At 38.9% G+C, this 17,685-nt stretch overlaps 1 protein-coding gene across 1 annotated transcript in view; it reads left to right on the top strand.

Moving 5' to 3' along the window:
* The window catches only part of LOC127449513 (membrane-associated guanylate kinase, WW and PDZ domain-containing protein 3-like), a 171,379-nt gene that overhangs the window by 114,752 nt on the left and 38,942 nt on the right, over positions 1-17,685 (top strand). The window contains exons 2-3 of the mRNA XM_051713001.1: positions 2,277-2,393; positions 12,513-12,632. Of these exons, the coding sequence (XP_051568961.1) occupies positions 2,277-2,393; positions 12,513-12,632 (237 nt within the window). The remainder of the gene's footprint in view (positions 1-2,276; positions 2,394-12,512; positions 12,633-17,685) is intronic.

The raw sequence follows: 17,685 nt of genomic DNA, 5'->3' as shown, positions 1-17,685 counted from the left end.
GTTTTTCTCTGTTTGTTTATAGATTAATTAAGAGTGGAAAGCGATTAAAAATACATAGGCAAAAAGGTGATTGAGAATGAAAGGATGAAAAATATGTATTTATTTGGCATGTTAGGCCAGCAGAGAAGGCTTTATGGGCTCTGAGATTTCGCCACTGCTTTTTACCATACAATGAAAGTGAATGGTGACTGAAGCTTTCAGTCCCTAGCATTCAGCCTTACATTTCCTTTTACGTCATACGCAAGTCATACGGGGTTGGAATGGCAAAGGGGTGAATAAATGATAACAGAGTTTTTGGGTGAACTTTCGTTTGGTTAAAATATTACATGAATCACTTTTTAAACAAAATGACAGAAAGATTCTTAACCTGTTATTTTTTAAAAGCAGAAAGTAAAAAGAACAGAGATAAGAAAAATGTGGAAAATAATGGAAAAACACGTCAACGTTAAAAGGGTTACGAGAAGAAGAAAAAAAGTAAGAAAAAAGGAAAAGTTGAGACGAGGAATGACCAAAGAAATTGACAGTTAAAAATGGGAAATAAAGAGAGTGTGGCAAAGTGATAATGTACTCTAAAACATCTGGTCTTAGCACTAACTAATTCTCTGTCTTCCTCTGACAGGATTATTATATTAGCTACCTCATTTTATTGGCATAAGAAAAATGTTAGAGAAGCACAAGCAAAGAGGAGGTGAGAGATACTTGTCTGGCAGCCCTGCTTCACATAAATTTTAGATTCTGAACAATTTATCTTAAAATTTTGGGGAAAAAGTCAATTTTAATTGATTATGTAGGAACTTGGTAGGAAGTGATATACTTCACTAAAAAAATAAACAAAAAACATTTTCAGTGAATAACTACTTTAGTTTTGGTCTGTTTATGATCTGGCTTAGAGACTTGGAATTTAGCGGACAAGACTACTTAAATTGTGCTCTTGAACGATGCCGTCAAGTTTAAAAGAACTTAAACTCTTAAAACATTTCTCGAGACATATGCAATCTCTTTTATTTGTTGCATCTTTTTTGGAGGAGGAAGTTTTGAGTTCTGAAGCTTACAGGATATTTTCTCAGTACATTGTTTTTGTTTTAAAGATCAAGGAAAAATCTAATTATCCTCTGGATATGACCCCTTTAATTGTATTTGTTTCCCTTCCTTGAGTCTGTTGGACTCAAAATATTTCTTTGTGTGTCACTGTCTCTCTGTTTCTCATCCCTGTCTCATCCACCCTCACTCAGAACCAGCAAACAGCCTCCGTCTTCCTCTGTAGAGCCACCTTTTCCAACTTCCTGTGAACTCCCAGAGTTGCATCTTTTGGAGTTTGGCAGAAAGTGGGAAAGTGAGGAGTTTTGGGCTTTTAAAAGTTCTGTGCGGAGGGTTTTCATTAGGTTTCACTTTCCACCTTCGCTTTCGACATAAACTATGAGTAACAGTGTTTTTGTGAAGTATTTTCTGAGTAAGCAGAGCTTATAAGAAACTTATGCTGGATGTTGTGTGTGTGTGTGTGTGTGTGTGTGTGTGTGTGTGTGTTTAGTAGCAATTAAGTAGTAATTACAGCACATTTCCTAAAAGCATAATTATCTAAGTAGTACATAAAAACATAACACAAGCTTTGATCTTTTAAGTGCAACTTTAATGTATCTTTCTCGCATCTTTCACAGTTTATCCAAGAAAACGGGAAATTGAATAAATTATATTAACATATTTTGATCATTGGAAAGCCATTTTAAACTATTTCAGAGGATAAAAATAGTGTTGAAAAAATCGTTATGAAATCAATAAGCAGAAAAAATAATAAACAATAATAAAAAAAAAAAAATCATATTTCAATTGTTTCTCCTAGACAGCAATGAGATTAAATGGAAATGTAGTAGAGACCTCTGCTTGAAGTCAACTTGAAATTACATTCACAAACCATTTTTTTTTTTTTAATTCCGTGAACTGAATTATTTATGAAATTACATACCAGAATACAGCCAGGTGGTTGAATGGGAGGAATTTTTCCAAGATACCAAATATTTATATTGAAAATTTCAATATAAATTCAAACAGTTCTCAAATTCTGTCAAGACCAAATTATCTGAGCTATGCATCCACATTCATTTTGTACCGCCATACTCCATACTGAATGTAAACAAGTGCCTTATTTGTGTATTTTTATTCCATCAAGGGAATTTAATGAGAAACAGACCAAGATAATGCTTCAATGAAACACAGCTTTTGAGCTATGAATGGGCAACCTCTGAGCAAAAAAATGTGTCTGTCTCTCTCATTCTCTGCAGGTAAAGTGCTGAACCCTGATTTGAGGCATTATCTTAGCCTGCAGTTCCAAAAAGGATCAATCGATCACAAACTACAGCAAGTGATCCGAGACAACCTCTACCTACGAACGATTCCATGTAAGTCTCGCACACACATACAGTATATGTTCTGTATATTTTCTGTTTATTTCTAATATAAGTATTTTACTGTCACAATTGTACACACAATATCTGTTATCATAAAATAAACCCCAACAGAGTTATCAGGAGTTATCAAACCCCGGCATGAAGCAGAGGGGTCTTGTATCACCCTGAAGGGTGATATTAGCTTACTTGTAAGAGATCGCACAGGGATACCAGAAGTAGGAAGATGACTCGCAATACCTAGATGGCCGGTCTGATACGTCTAAATCCCCAGAGATGCAGTTGTTACTCAGAAATATCAGACCACTAGATGGCGCCATTGACCAATCAGAATTTACTATTCCAGAGACCCGTGTAATAAGTTAGGGATAACGTACAGTCAGTCAGTCATTTTTGTAATATAAACCCCAGCAGGATGATCAGGACCCGATGCAAACTGTTTATTACAGGGCAACTTACCAATTAAATAAATGGACATGAAATATTGATTTGAGGAGAAATTACAGTATTTTATTATGTGACAAGAAAGAGGTTCAGAGTGATAAGAAACAAAAAACTAACACAGCTATGTAGAAAATCAGTTGCCTGGAAACAGTCAGTGGACACTTCACACTTCTGTGTTTGAACATAGAAGTAAACTTACCAGGGTAAACATATATAGCGGTGAATGGAGACCACGGCAAATGTTATTTCCTTTTGCTCTAACAGCAAAAAAATATGCACTATTATATTTACACAACTTTCCAAAAAAGGGGAAAAAAAGAGAGATTATATTATATTATATTATATTAATTATATTATTCAGTAGACTAGATTCTGTTAAAAAGTGATTTGGGATATACTCTTTCTCCACCAGTCTGGTTATTTCAGCTCCACCTCTCAGTCTTTTCTCTTTTGGTGACTGGAGTGAACCCCATGCCCATTTTTGTGACTGGTGTCTGTATTAGTTTAAACTGGGGAGACAGAGCTTATCCTCAGGCAGAAATCTCTCCTGTTTGTCTGGCCTACTGCAGGACACCACTAACTCTCTTCTGTGATGCACGGCGTGAAATATTTGTCCTGCACACTGTTTTCTAAGAGGTGTCGGGTGGATTTCTGAGAGCACATTTTTTATACACCCAGTAGCACTCTGCTTGCTACATTCTTAGGTAATTCGTTGTTCCATATTTAGTGGAATTTGACATGTGACAGTGACAAATGTGTCAAAACAGTAGCCTAAAAACGGAAAAGGAATTTGTTACTAATAATACAAATGCATATCACTGAAGGTATGATGAATAGCTAAACTGAAATTGACATTAATCTGTTAAAGACTATCAGAACTTATCAGAAAAATTGAAAGAATATGAAACATTAAATGCAACACTAGTTCTTTACTTTTTCATAAGAAAATGTGAGTGGTACTTGCCTGTGGTGAACTCCCTGCCATGATGCTAGTGTTTTGTGGTTGCTGGTTGGGTGGTTCGAAAGTTGGTACTTACTGGCCCAATCAAAAAACCCACCCCCATGTCTCTATGATATTCCATCCTTATGGCTCAGGTCCCTTCTTCAATGTTAGGGTATTAGATTTTTTTGCCATTTCATTTTACAGACAAAGTCTGATTGCTTAAAAAATAATAATAATTATAGCATACCTCTCCCCAAGAAGCAACACAATTTGAAATAGTATTCATGTACATAACATAAACATTACATTCCAAAGTTTAATACTTGGGGTGAGTGATGTTAAAAGTTTTGATTAGCACAGTTTTTTTCTGAAGCTAAAAGGCAAGAATTATCGATAATTTCCCTGTAAGAGTGAAGAGTTACTCTTCTCTTTGATGTTAATGGAAATTTACCCATTTTAGACAATACAAAATTAAATAAAGAAAGCAACTTTCTGTGGAAGCCAACGCTTTGAGCATTGCATCCTCTTCTTTTGTCCTTAGGTCACTTTGTGTTTGGCCTAGTTGCTTCTCCCTCTATTTCTCTCTGTCTTTAAGTTAGTCAGTAAATAATGAGAGGAGCCTGAAACATTAGTGTAAGGAGGGGCAAAAATGAAGAGAGAGAAGGGGAATGAAAAAGAGTGTAAAGAGAAAGAAAGAGATGGGTGAAGAGAAGGCCTCCGGTGTTGCAGTCACAAAGCTGCTATGTGAAGTTATGAACAAAAGCTCTTAAAAGCTCCTTCGATTGAGGGAACGAAAGAGCAGCCTAAGGTGCCACTCATATCCCTTTTCCCCCTAAATGCTGCAGATCTGGAACTCGCCTGCGGGATCTGGGGACCTCTTTCAGAGCCGTGATACGTTTCCACTGACTTGAGAGTCGAACAATGTAACTGGCTATGTTATTACATTACCTGCTCACAAACAAACATGCCGCATCACTGTCTTTCTTTACAAGTCTTTGAGTGCCCACATGCAAGAGTTTACTCTCTGTCAGAGAATGCTGCAAATCCATTGATTTTAATGGGGATGGTGCGTCACAAAGATGTAGATGAAAAATGCAAAGTTTTGCAAAAGTGATGCTCCGTAATGTGACCAAAAGTTGAGAATATTTTAAAGGAATATTCCAGGTTCAGTACAAGTTAAGCTCATTCGACAGCATTTGTGGCATAATATTGATTACCTCAAAACTTAATTTTGACTTGCCCCTACTTTTCTTTAAAAAAAAAAAAAAGCTAAAATCTGGGTTACTGTGGGGCACTTACAATGGAAATTAATAGGGGCCAATTTTTGAATGTTAAAATACTCACTTTTTCAAAAGTATAGCAACATGTCGTTAACAACATGCCAATTTTACAACTTCATTGCCATGAAGGTGCAATGTCAACAAACCCTAAATTGTAAGAATGACAATTTAAACAAGTCATTTCAAGTCGTCATTTTTATTTGTATAGCGCTTTTCACAACACACATTGTTTCAAAGCAGCTTTACAGAAAATCATGCATTAACAAAAAATGAAACTGTAATATCTATAAAGTCTTAGAGTCATCATTGTGTAGTTTGATTAAATATGATTGTAATTTGAGTATAAAAATAGATAATTAATTAATAATTGTATTTAGAACCCCAGTGAGCAAGCCGAAGGCGACTGTGGCAAGGAACACAAAACTCCATAAGATGATGTTTAATGGAGAAAAATAACCTTGGGAGAAACTAGGCTCACTGTGGGGGCCAGTTCCCCTCTGGCTAATCAGCATGAATATAATGCCAGTATTGGCTATTTATGTGCAGTGCAGGTCATGGTTTAAAATTAGTATACTATGTAAGTGTTAAGGTTCAGTGTTTAAAAAAAGAAGTTTTTTTTTAATTAATGACTAATATCTTTGAAGTCCATCCTGGATTAACTGCAGAAGTTCACATAGATGCATTGTCCTTTGTTAGTTGACTGATGAAGGCTTTTGTTGGCAATTAAATGATAGTCTATGTATTCCATTTCAAGAGTGCAGTCCATCAATAGACAAAGCTGATGCATTCAGTGGTCAATGAGGTGCATCGCAGTTCAACCGGCAGGTCATTTCAGTGAGGTTCGGTGGGGTCCATCCTAAATCCAAGGTTCAGGCAGTGGCATATGAAGTATCCAATGTCTTACAGTTGGAGTTGGCATCAGTTCATCCTCTGAAGTTCATCCTAAAAGACTGAACTGATGTCTGGGTAGCACTGGCTGCATTTAGTCATCATCACTCAGAGACACATAGCAGTGGAGTCTGACAACAAGCAGGAACGCAGCTGGATCTGGCCGGCTCTGGTAACCTCAGGATATGAATCCCGAGGTTGAGACATGAAAACAAATAGAATAATATTAGCGTAGATGCCATTCAATTTTATGCAGTTATAGATCATGATAGATGTTTCTGGTTCCGACAGACCTAACTAAAGCAGCCTAATTGTGAGTTGATGGATAAATTAGGTTTATGCCTGGCTAAATAGATGAGTCTTTAGTCTAGACTTAAACTGGGTGAGTGTATCTGTGTCCCGAACAGTGTTAAGGGGACTATTCCATAGTTTAGGAGCCAAATAGGAAAAGGATCTACCTCCTTTTGTGGATTCTGATATTCTAGGAACATTTAACAAGCCAGAACTTTGTGATCATAATGAACGTGATGGAATATAGCATGTCAGAAGGTCACTTAAGTACTGTGGAGCTAGACCATTCAAAGCTTTGTATCTAGTTAACAGAATTTTTAAATTAATACGAAATTTAACACATAGCCAATGTAATGACCATAAAATGGGGCTATTATTATCAGATTTCTTGGTTCTAGTCAGAACTCTGGCAGCTGCATTTTGTTTTGAGTTGCCACAGTATGCAATAGACTGGCTTGTCTTAAGGTCAATATTAGGTCAAAAATGGCAAAAAAGAAACAGTTTTCTCTAGAAACTCATCAGTCAATCATTGTTTTGAGGAATGAAGGCTATACAATGCTTGAAATTGCCAAAAAAAAACTGAAGATTTCATACAAAGGTGTACACACAGTCGAGACGCGAGATGTAGACAAGTGGAAAAAGAAACAAATGAGGAAACGGATGCGTGCGTAAAAATACACGCAGTTGAAACAGTAGAAAAGAGGAAAAACCTGAAGCACGTGGTAAAATGGCAAAGGATAAAATGATAAACGTATAAGAATAAGAATATGCAATGCTAAGCAGGCTAGCAAGCTACAAACACTCGTGAAGTGCTGGCAGCCAACTTTACAGCTCAAATAATAAAAAAAAAAATATGTAAGTGGTTTTATAAAATTATAAGCTTCACATTTCTGCCTTTAAACCCTACAAAAATTGGCCCCTATTCACTTCCATCACTTCCAAGTACCTCACTGTAACCTCGATTTTTGCTTTTTGTAGAGAAAAGGAGGGACGAGTCTGAATTAATTTTTGAGACAAAAAATATGTGTATGACTGATTATCCAAAAAGCACAAGGATAAAGCGACATTTTAAATAAACATATCCAAAATTACAATGAATTTATGAATCTCTAATCTGTGCAGACAATATTTCTAAAGTGAAAACCTTATGAATGAATATGCGCACATTGTGATTTCAGATTGGATGACCGCGGTCTCGACTACATTTGCGGTCTCCGTTAATTGTGCGCATCTAGAGCTTGTCAAGTGTAATATTGACTAAGATACAACATCTTATACACTTTCCACTGTGGCAGCAGGGGCGTAGTCAAGCGTCCATCCGGAGAGAGAGAAAGTGGTAAGGACGCTTGCACCTGAGCTAGATTATGCTTAAAACCTGTTTCTAATTCCAGTGAGCATGGGGAGAGTGGCATATAAGCAGCCACGCCACCAGCAGAAAGGCGAGAGTGAGTCTGGCACAAGAAAGGCCATGGTGCTCCTGAAGCTGCTACATTTATTCTGTTATGTTTGTGAAGCTAATGAGTTGAAGTTACTACATGCCTGTGAAGCTGATGTGTTTAAGTTACTATGTGCCTGTGAAGCTGGTGAGTTTGTGAAGTTGTAAAGCACTGAAGTGGCTGATTAAAAGTCATACCTGAGCCTGGAAAACCCGCTTCCCTGTGTTCTCCTTTCACACTAACCCCCTTACATCCACATCTTGAAACGTCTATGTTAATGTATCACACGTTTCACACGTGATTCTTATGTATTTATTTATAGCCTAAACCTGAGCGTGATGTTAAATTCCTGAACTGATGATTATTTGTCAGAGTCCGTCTATCCGTCTTTTAAAATTTACCACATTTACGTCCACATCAGCAATTAAGGAAATTATCTGGTTAAGATTTTATTACGATAAAAAAGTTAAAATGCTCCATAAAGGTTTAAATGCTCCACAGAGTATTCATCTGTTAGGAATATTCCTCCTTATGTAAAACAAAGAAACTTAAACATGCTCAATCTTTTTTTTCTTCTTCTTTTTTAAACTGTGCTAAATTTGAAAATGTTAAATGTTCTTGAACTCTGGTAAGGCGCTATATAAATGTAACATTATTATTATTATTTAACTAATTAATGCTGTCTTATCGTAAAAATTCCTGATAGATTTACGGGACTTTCACCTGTTTGTATGCTATATTGATTTTATATTAATTTATTTTAATGTTTGAATTTATATTTATTATTCACTGAAATCGTAAGGTCAGACCTTCTGCTCTCGGCTCCGGTGGTTCTGGAGACCCCCATGATGGGGGCCCCTCTGCTCCTAGCTCTGGTGATTCCAGAGACCCCCTCAATGGAGGCCCCTCTGCTCTCAGCTCTGGTGGTCCAGGAGACCCCCGTTACACTTTCGGCCACGATGGCCAATCCTCTGCTTTTGCCAGCGCCCACGCCTTCCACAGTCAACGAGCCAGCGCCCACGCCTGCCATGGTCAACAAGCCAGCCACTGAAGCCTCGTCTGTCCCAGACCCAGTGCCTAAAGCCTCATCTGTCCCAGTGCCAGCGTCCTCGGCCATGGAGGCTGTTCCCCCAGCAATGCTTCCAGCTGTCCGGAAGAGGAAGAGAAGGGCTCCTGCTCCCCAGTCGCTACCAGCGCTCATGGCCACGGAGGCCATCCCCCAGTCGCTGCCAGTGCTCACTGCCACGGAGGCCGCTCCCCAGTCACTGCCAGTGCCCACGGCCACGGAGGCTGCTCTCCAGTCGCTGCTAGTGCTCATGGCCATGGAGGCCGCTCCCCAGTCTCTGCCAGTGCTCACGGCAATGGAGGCTGCTCCCCAGTCGCTGCCAGCGCTCAGTTCCCCAAGCCTGTCCAGTTCCATGGGCCTGTCCAGTTCCCAGAGATTCTGTCATCCACGGCTCCACCCCTCAAGTCAAGTCCCATGGCTCTGCCCCTCAAGCCTTCCACGCCGCCACCCCCTGAGACTCTTCCTTCTGTAGCTCTGCCCACTTCCTCTTCTGAGACTCTTCCTCCAGCGGCTCCGCCCGCTTCTCCTCCAGCGGTTCTGCCTGCTGCTTGCTGCTTCTTCTGATACTCCTCCTCCAACATATCTTGAGCCACCTACTGCTCCACCCCCTGCAGCTCCACCTCCAGAGACTCAATTCCCTGAGCCTACTGTGGCTCTGCCCGCTTCTCCTCCAGCAGCTCCACCCGCTCTTCCTCCTGAGTCTCCTGTGGATCTGCCCCCTCTGACTCTGCCTCCTGAGACTCATCCTCCAGTGGCTCCACCTGCTTCTCCTCCAGCTGCTCCGCCCACTTCTCCTTTAGAGGCTCCACCCACTTCTCCTTCAGCAGCTCTGCCTGCTCCTCCAGCAGCTCCACCCGCTTCCTTTTCTGATACTCCTCCTCCAGCGGCTCTGCCTGCTTCTTCTGATACTCCTCCTCCAACATATCTTGAGCCACCTACTGCTCCACCCCCTGTGGCTCCACCTCCAGAGACTCAATTCCCTGAGCCTACTGCGGCTCTGCCTGCTTCTCCTCCAGCAGCTCAGCCCGCTCCTCCTCCTGAGTCTCCTGTGGATCTGCTCCCTCTGGCTCTGTCTCCTGAGACTCATCCTCCAGCGGCTCCACCCGCTTCTCCTCCAGCTGCTCCACCGGCTTCTCCTTTAGAGGCTCCGCACACTTCTCCTCCGGCAGCTCTGCCCGTTCCTCCTCCTGTGGCTCCGCCCCCTCCGGCTCGCTTCCTGAATCTCCTCCTCCAGCGGCTCCACCTGCTTCTCCTCCAGCTTCGGCCGCTCCTCCTCCAGCGTCTCCACCCGCTTCTTCTTCTGAGATTCCAGTGGCTCTGCCTGCTCCTCCTTCAGAGATACCCACTCCACATTTTGCCCACTGCTCCACCACCTGTGGCTCTGCCCCCTGAGTCTTCGCCTCCTGTGGCTCCGCCTCCTGCAACATCATTCCCTGTGACACCTGTGGCTTTGTCTGTTAAGCCTCCTGTGGCTCCGCCTCTTGCGGCACTGCCCTCTGAACTTCCCGGAGCTCAGCCCCTTGAGCCTCCACCCCCTGAGCCCTTGCCTCTTGCAGCTCCATCTCCTGAGCCTCCATCCCTGGTAGCTCTTCCCTTGGAATCTCTACCTTCAGCAGCTCTGTCCCCTGGGCCTCCTCCTCCTGCGGCTCTGCCTCCACAGTTAACAACGTATTCCACAGTTATACCCTAAAAATTCAGCTTCACCTGGTAAGAAAAAAAAGAATAAAATAATATTTTTGTAAATAATATGTGTGTAATTATAAAATCAATAATAATAATAATTATTATTAGGCTATTATTATGAAAAGGCATATACAAGGCATATTTTATTAATAGAAACTATAAATGTAAGAGTAACACTTAAAAATGGGTGTTTCATTTAGTTTTGACACACTTCCGGTATAAGCATTGCCCACACCCGGTTCCATCTGAATACAGAGACAGATACAGATAATTCTGTCATATTAACAGATACAAATATAGATAGTGGCTTTGCTGCACACCCCTACTTGGGCGTATGACATGCTCGTTCCAATGTGACCACCCCCCGTGCAGGTCCCAGCTAATGAAACAAAAAAATAATATGCAAAAAATAAATTGAATTAGCAATAATGAGAATGTGATCAAAGTTTCAATATTTATTTTTTATTATTTGTTAAAAAAAAAAATATTTATGAAGACGGACTGTTATGCAAGACCAGCACACAGCATAGACGGAATATTGGCAATTGCAAAGCAGACATCAGACTCATTGACTCATGGAGCAATGCTCCTCTTATGCGTAATTGACACTTATCGCACACATGCGAATGGGTTAAAATTTGTCATTGCAGATGTGAGCATAACTGTCACACTGTACAGCCTTGCCCTTGTGCCAGCTTACAGTATCTTTAGTGGAGATGCATGGAATGGTGTCAGATTGGCCACCAGCCTCCCCTCTCTTAACCATTTTTATGGATCTTGGACATTTTAACCCCTTTTAACTTCGCCACATATCTGGAGCCAGTGCTGCTGTTCTAGTTTCTTGTGGCATTTAAACAGTAATTCTCCAAGGAAAATGTAAAGGAGCCAGTTTTAATATTATTTGCTCTTTAAGTCTCAGCAGACTCTTGGCTCTGGCATTTCCATTGGTGACAGTAGAGCTTTGTGGCATTTTCCAACACACACATGAACAGAGCCAAGAAATGTCATATTTTATTTTGGTCTTTTATTCGCAAGAAATGCCACCCTCAGATGTCTCTTATGAGGATTTTGTTGCTAAACAACCCACCTCTGAAATTAGGTCCAAAAATGTACAGTTTATACTCTATATTACTGAGCAAACACACAGAGAGATACACTAAAAACAGACATATACACACAAGCCACACATATTTATATGGATTTAGGGATGAAAATGTAAGGCATATCTATTAAGAATCTTTGTGAAATGTTTTTTTTTTTTTTTCACAGCCCCAGTCCCTATTCATTTTCATTGTATGGAAATGAACAGTTTAGACAGTCAGCAAAATGTCTCAGTCTGTGTTATGTGAGTAAATAATTCCAGAATTTTAATTTTTTGGATTTTTAGGTTTTCAATTTTAAGAGGTTTTGTAGAGTCCGGAAACTCAATAAAGTTGACTGTGTGAGAATAGAAACTGAAAAGAGAGAATGCAATATATTTTTTTCAAGCTAACTACACTGCATGACACACATACTTTTCTAAAAATGCTAAATGCTTCAGAGAACAAATCTCATCTCATTTAATACAGTCTGTGCACACCCTTTCTCTGTGTCATTGTTTCCCCTGTGAATGGTGCAATATGTGACTACACTTTGCTTGACTTACACTAAATAACATATGATATGTGCAGATGTGATGTAATATGTCCTGTTCTACTCAGTTTGGCTAATTAACTCTCTCTCTCTCTCTCTCTCTCTCTCTCTCTGTCTCCAAAGCATTTTCACTGAGATTACGTACATGCACATGCTTTATAATCCTTAAAAACCCCACAAATGGGCAAAAACCTAATTTTTGCCATCTTTCCATCTATTGCTAGTTTCAAAGTTCTGGTTTTGAATCCCATTTTTTTTTTTTTTTTTATCTCATTTATTGAAGCCTGGGATCAGTTCCATTTACAGCTTGGCAAGACATAATGGGGTGCACTTGTTTCCGAAATGAATTGATGAAATATAGCCAGGGAATAAAAATTTAAAAAGGGGGTTGTGGGTGTATGATATTTAGTTCTAGTTCTCTGTCTCTAATTGTGTTTATTTTATTGGAAGGTACCACACGGCTGCCCAGAGAAGGGGAAGTTCCTGGAGTGGACTATAATTTTATCAGCGTGGGGGATTTTCGCATATTGGAAGAAAGTGGTTTGCTGCTGGAGAGCGGAACATATGATGGTATGACGCAATCGCACAAATCGCACATATTGATATTACTCAAATATTCTTCTTATCTTCCTCCACCTTTTCCTTTTCCTTCCTCCCCTCTTCCTTTTCCTTCAATTTCTGACTTTCCTCTTCCTTTATCCATTTAAATTTACATTTTTGCATTTGGCAGACGCTTTTATCCAAAGCGACTTACAGTGCACTTATTACAGGGACAATCCACCTGGAGCAAGCTGGAGTTAAGTGCCTTGCTCAAGGACACAATGGTGATGGTTGTGGGGATTGAACCAGCAACCTTCTGATTACCAGTTATGTGCTTTAGCCGACTACACCACCACCACTCTGGTCCATCCTTCTCTACTTTTATCCTTCTCTACTTCTTCATCGTCCTCTTCCTTTTCTTTCTTTCTCCTTTTCCTTTTCCTCCTCCTCTTCCTTTTCCTTCTCTTTCTGCCTTGCCTCTTCCTTTTACTTCTTTCTCCTTTTCCTCTTCCTCTTCCATTTTCATTTCCTTCTCTTCCTCGTTGTCTTCCTTTTCTTTCTATCTCCTGTTCATTTTCTTCCTCCTCTTCCTTTTTCTCCTCCTCTTCCTCATCCTCTTCCTTTTCCTCCTCCTCTCCCCTTTCCTTCTCTTTTTTCTTGTCCTCCACCACCTCCTATTCCTTCATTTCTTTTCCCTCATTTCCTTATTTTTCCTTCTCTTTCTCCTCTTCCTTGTCTTTTCTTTCTTATCTTTCTATATCCTGTTCATTATCTTCTTCCACTTCCTTTTTCCTTGTCTCCTCTTGATCCTCGTCCTCTTCCTTTTACTTCTTTCTCCTTTTCCTCTTTCTCTTCCTCATTGTCTTCCTTTTCTTTCTAACTCCTGTCATTTTCTTTCTCCTCTTCCTTTTACCTTTATCTCCTCCTCTTTTTCGTCCTCTTCCTTTTCCTCCTCTTTCTCCTTTGCCTCCTCTCCCTTTTCCTTCTCTTTTTTCTTGTCCTCCTTCACCTCCTGTTCATTTTCTTCTTTTTCCTCATTCCCTTCCATTTCCTTATCTTTCTCCTTTTCCTTTTCTTCCACAATGTTCTGTAATTAAAATATACTGTATAACTTGTACCACTTAAACACAGTCTACATTCAATCTGTTTTGTAAAGAAATTTGAACCTTTTTGACCATACACACATGCACAATTTTATTACTTGAGGTCTCCGAGTGGATATATTGTTTGTTGTAGTGAGCATTCCTAAAGCTGGATGGCCTAACATTATTGATGAGATGCACAACTGACCATAGCTTTTGAAAATCTGATCACAAATGTAATTTGTTGATGTGATGACACCAGTGATGACATTTTTGGAATATTTGCATGCTGAGTATAGGTTGGTCGTCTTTCGTGCATCTATTTGCATAATGAATTGTTATTAGTCTTTCTTTCATGTATATAATCATCAATAGCCACCTTTACACTGCAAAGACCATGTTGATTCTTGTACTTAGCCAACAAAAAATCAAGACACATGTCGAGAGTCATGACAGCAGCAGAGCCAAAGCCTAAAATCTAAATTTACCTAATACCTAAACATGATTCCTTTGCTGCCTTGCAAATACTGCTGTTTCCATATGGAAATGCAAATCTAGTTTAAACTTTGAAATTAGTGTTAGTTTCTTGACAGAAGTATTAAAAACTGTCACCAACACCTCAGGGCATTCATCTTCTCCAAAAAAACAAACAAAAAAAAATCTCATGACAAAGTGCAACCTCAAAAATGTGTGATGGATTTAGCCTCCAAATCTTAAAGGCAGTGAGTTAGATAGCACAGGTTTACACCATGCAAACATGCTTTTCGGAGCTTTGAGGTTAACTGCTAAAAAAGGCACACAAGGAAGGTAAATTTCTCAGTCTGTTCCCTGTAAAATGTGACATTGACTGGAGAAGCTCAAATATGGTGCAGGACTAACTCTTAGGATAAGGAATCAAGAGTTTTTGTTTGAGGTGGTAGAAAATGGGGAGATATAAATCCATGATGAAATTCTAGGTCACAATGATTTAGAAACTTTAGCCGTTTTTCCACCATCAGGCCGAACGGTTCCAGTAGCAATTCCACTTGAACACAGCCTGGATTTTCAGCACTGTTAGCTAAACATACTCAGGACAGAGCACCATGCAGGTGGAATGGCTTTAGTGACGTGGCAACTCACGATTGGTCACTTGCCCAATCAGTCCATTCTAATGCTGATTTTGCAGCACCACAATGGAAAAAGAAACAGTAACCTTGTCAGTAAGCCCGGATTGGTACAGAACTACGTGGTTCAGCTGCGGCAATCATTCAGCCCAATAGTGGAAAAGCACATAAATTTATGATTTATTATGACCTTTATTTAGTTAATGATCTGTCTGTCTGTCCGTCTGTCTGTCCGTCTGTCTGTCTGTCTGTAGTGAAGTTAGAGGTTTTCTGTTAGTTTCTCCATTGTACAACATATTGTCTCTGTGAGGCCAGTCTTGAGCAATAGCAAACAGACACTAGGCCTTTCTCGTTCCTTCATTCCAGTAGTGTTGATAAATTTATAGACCTCAAGGCAGCTTTTAACATAATCCTATCTTAGCAAATTTGGTTGAATTAAGAGTTGATCCTGATCAATAAAGATTTACGGCTCGTTGAAAGCAAAGACTCACAAAGAATCTCAATGGAAGAGATCTGTAAACATAAATGGAGTGTGGCACAATTGACTTGTACTTGTCTTATACTGACTGAATTTTGACTTTGAATAATTTTCATTAAATAATAGAGTCAAGGATGAACTGATGAACTTACGTTTTGAATATAACATTGATTTGTTAAGGAGAGGTAGTACTGGTGAAAATGCTGATAAATGTCAAGTTGTTGAAATATGCAAATGAGGCACACTCTTATTAAACATGTGGACATTTGCATATTATTTGCACAACAAAAGTGATATAGACAGAAAATGTCAGTTTTTTTGTTTTTTTTTTGTTTTTGTTTTAATGATATCCAACATTTTAATTGTCAGAGCCGACTTCCTAGGCGTTTGTCTGATTTGCATGAAATGTAACGTGTATAATCTAGATACTTTCCTTACAAAAAGTATTCTGAATTATTAGTTTGATTAGAAGATATACTGTAAGCCAATATATTTTTAGTCATGGCCCATAATGAATAATTAGCCTGTAGCATGTGAGTTCAATGTCCAAACTATACAAAACTGGTATGCATGGACAGCAGCACACTCTGATTTTACATACCAAATTTGGTCAATATCCGATGCTGGGGACACTACAAATAATAAAAATAATAAAAAAGTCTAAACTTGACCCCAATGAATTCTGCATGCGACTATATTAAAAAATGTGGTTTATTTAAAATTTTAGTTTATTTGTAAAATATTTAATAAAATATGTGCATGTAAATAAATATTTTTATAATCAAATTTCTCATAAAATTGTAAAGAAGTAAGGTTTCCAGTATCCCTCTGACAGTTTCCAGCAATATCATTTAAGAAGCAAACTTTGCCATTAGGTGTCTGTACCTATTATGAAATATGAGATTTTATATTTGCTATATGAGCATAATGTTACTTTAAAATGGCTGTTGAGTGATGCTTACCAGTGCTTAGTTCCTTGACAAAGGTTGAATAAAATCATAACTATTAAATGCTTTCAAATTGTTGACTCTTATTTTTATTGTTTTCTGAAAATGTATTAGTTACAATTTCAAAATATTGTGTAACTATGCAAATATTATACATTTTATAAACCATATGCAAAATGGGTGCTGATATTCTGCATATGTTAAGTGTAACATACTACTGCAGTCTGCCAGTGCTCCTTCATTTAGTACTTTATGAAATAGCTGCACTTTATTTGCACCAAAATAAACGTTCACCTTGTTGTCAGATTATAGGGCTCTTTGCAGGGTAATGGTGACAGATGACACTGTAAACCTAAAATGAGACCGAGCATGGCACATACCTTCATAATTCTGTCACGGTTAGCTGAGTCCAACGTAATGCTGTGCCTTTAATTAGCCCAGCATTTATTCAGCATTTGTTTCAAACTATGTCATTATTGCTGACAATAAGTTTTAACTTTTAGGATCATTGTAAATGAGTTTATTGTTGTAAATAGTTTAGACTACTATACTACTAAATAAGTGCATTGTTTGTTTAAGGTTTTAGTCTGGTAGTTTTATGCTGCGCTCGAATGTGAGATGGTGATGTCATGAGGCACATAATGTATCCAAAATCTTATGCTGGCAACACAAAAAGTGTCCTTACGTTGTGAAACTGGATAGAAAATGATCTCGTTTGTATAATGAAGAAAGATTCACCTCTCGTGTATGTTCATGAGAAGTGATCGGAGTTGTCAACAGTTAATTGCTTGTGAAAAACCTTATTTCCACATGGTTTCAGTTTCTATTTGCTAATTAAGCTCCTTAGAATTTACAATCTAAAACGAGAAGATTAATCTCACGACTGATTACAAGGATTATCTTTTACATTAAAATAAGATGAATGTTTGACCTTAAACTGCTGTTTTTCTTAAACAGGCGATAATGATGTCTAGGGGCAGCATATTTATATTCAGGATGAAAGGTGCGAACAAACAAAACAACAAATTTGGGTAATTTAAATTAATCTGCGTATAATTGGTGAAGGTTGAATGCTTGATTAGAATAGATGCCTTTCCATTGGTTTGGCCTAATTATACTGAGAGATTTTAGTCTTACATTTAAGAGAGAATAATGAAGCATAAACTCTTCAACTCAAGCACACACACTGATATATACCACCAAATTAGAAATTCATTTAAATACATTATGCTGCTCCACTGATTGGCCATGCCATTGTTTGCGTTGCATATTAATGAATTGATTTTTGCATGAGAAGATAGTCTGAGAAGTTTAATTTCTGAATCCAGTGGTGAGTGTAATTACTTTCAAAGCATCTCCAAATGGAAAGAGTAGAACATTTCACACTGCATAACGGATAGTCGACACCTACAGCTTAGTTATTAAGAATGCTAGAACTGAGCGAAGAGGAAGAAATGATAGGAAAAAGAAAGT

This window comes from Myxocyprinus asiaticus, chromosome 12, assembly GCF_019703515.2.
Source record: "Myxocyprinus asiaticus isolate MX2 ecotype Aquarium Trade chromosome 12, UBuf_Myxa_2, whole genome shotgun sequence".
Taxonomy (NCBI): domain Eukaryota; kingdom Metazoa; phylum Chordata; class Actinopteri; order Cypriniformes; family Catostomidae; genus Myxocyprinus; species Myxocyprinus asiaticus.
This window is presented reverse-complemented; position numbering and strand designations above follow the sequence as displayed.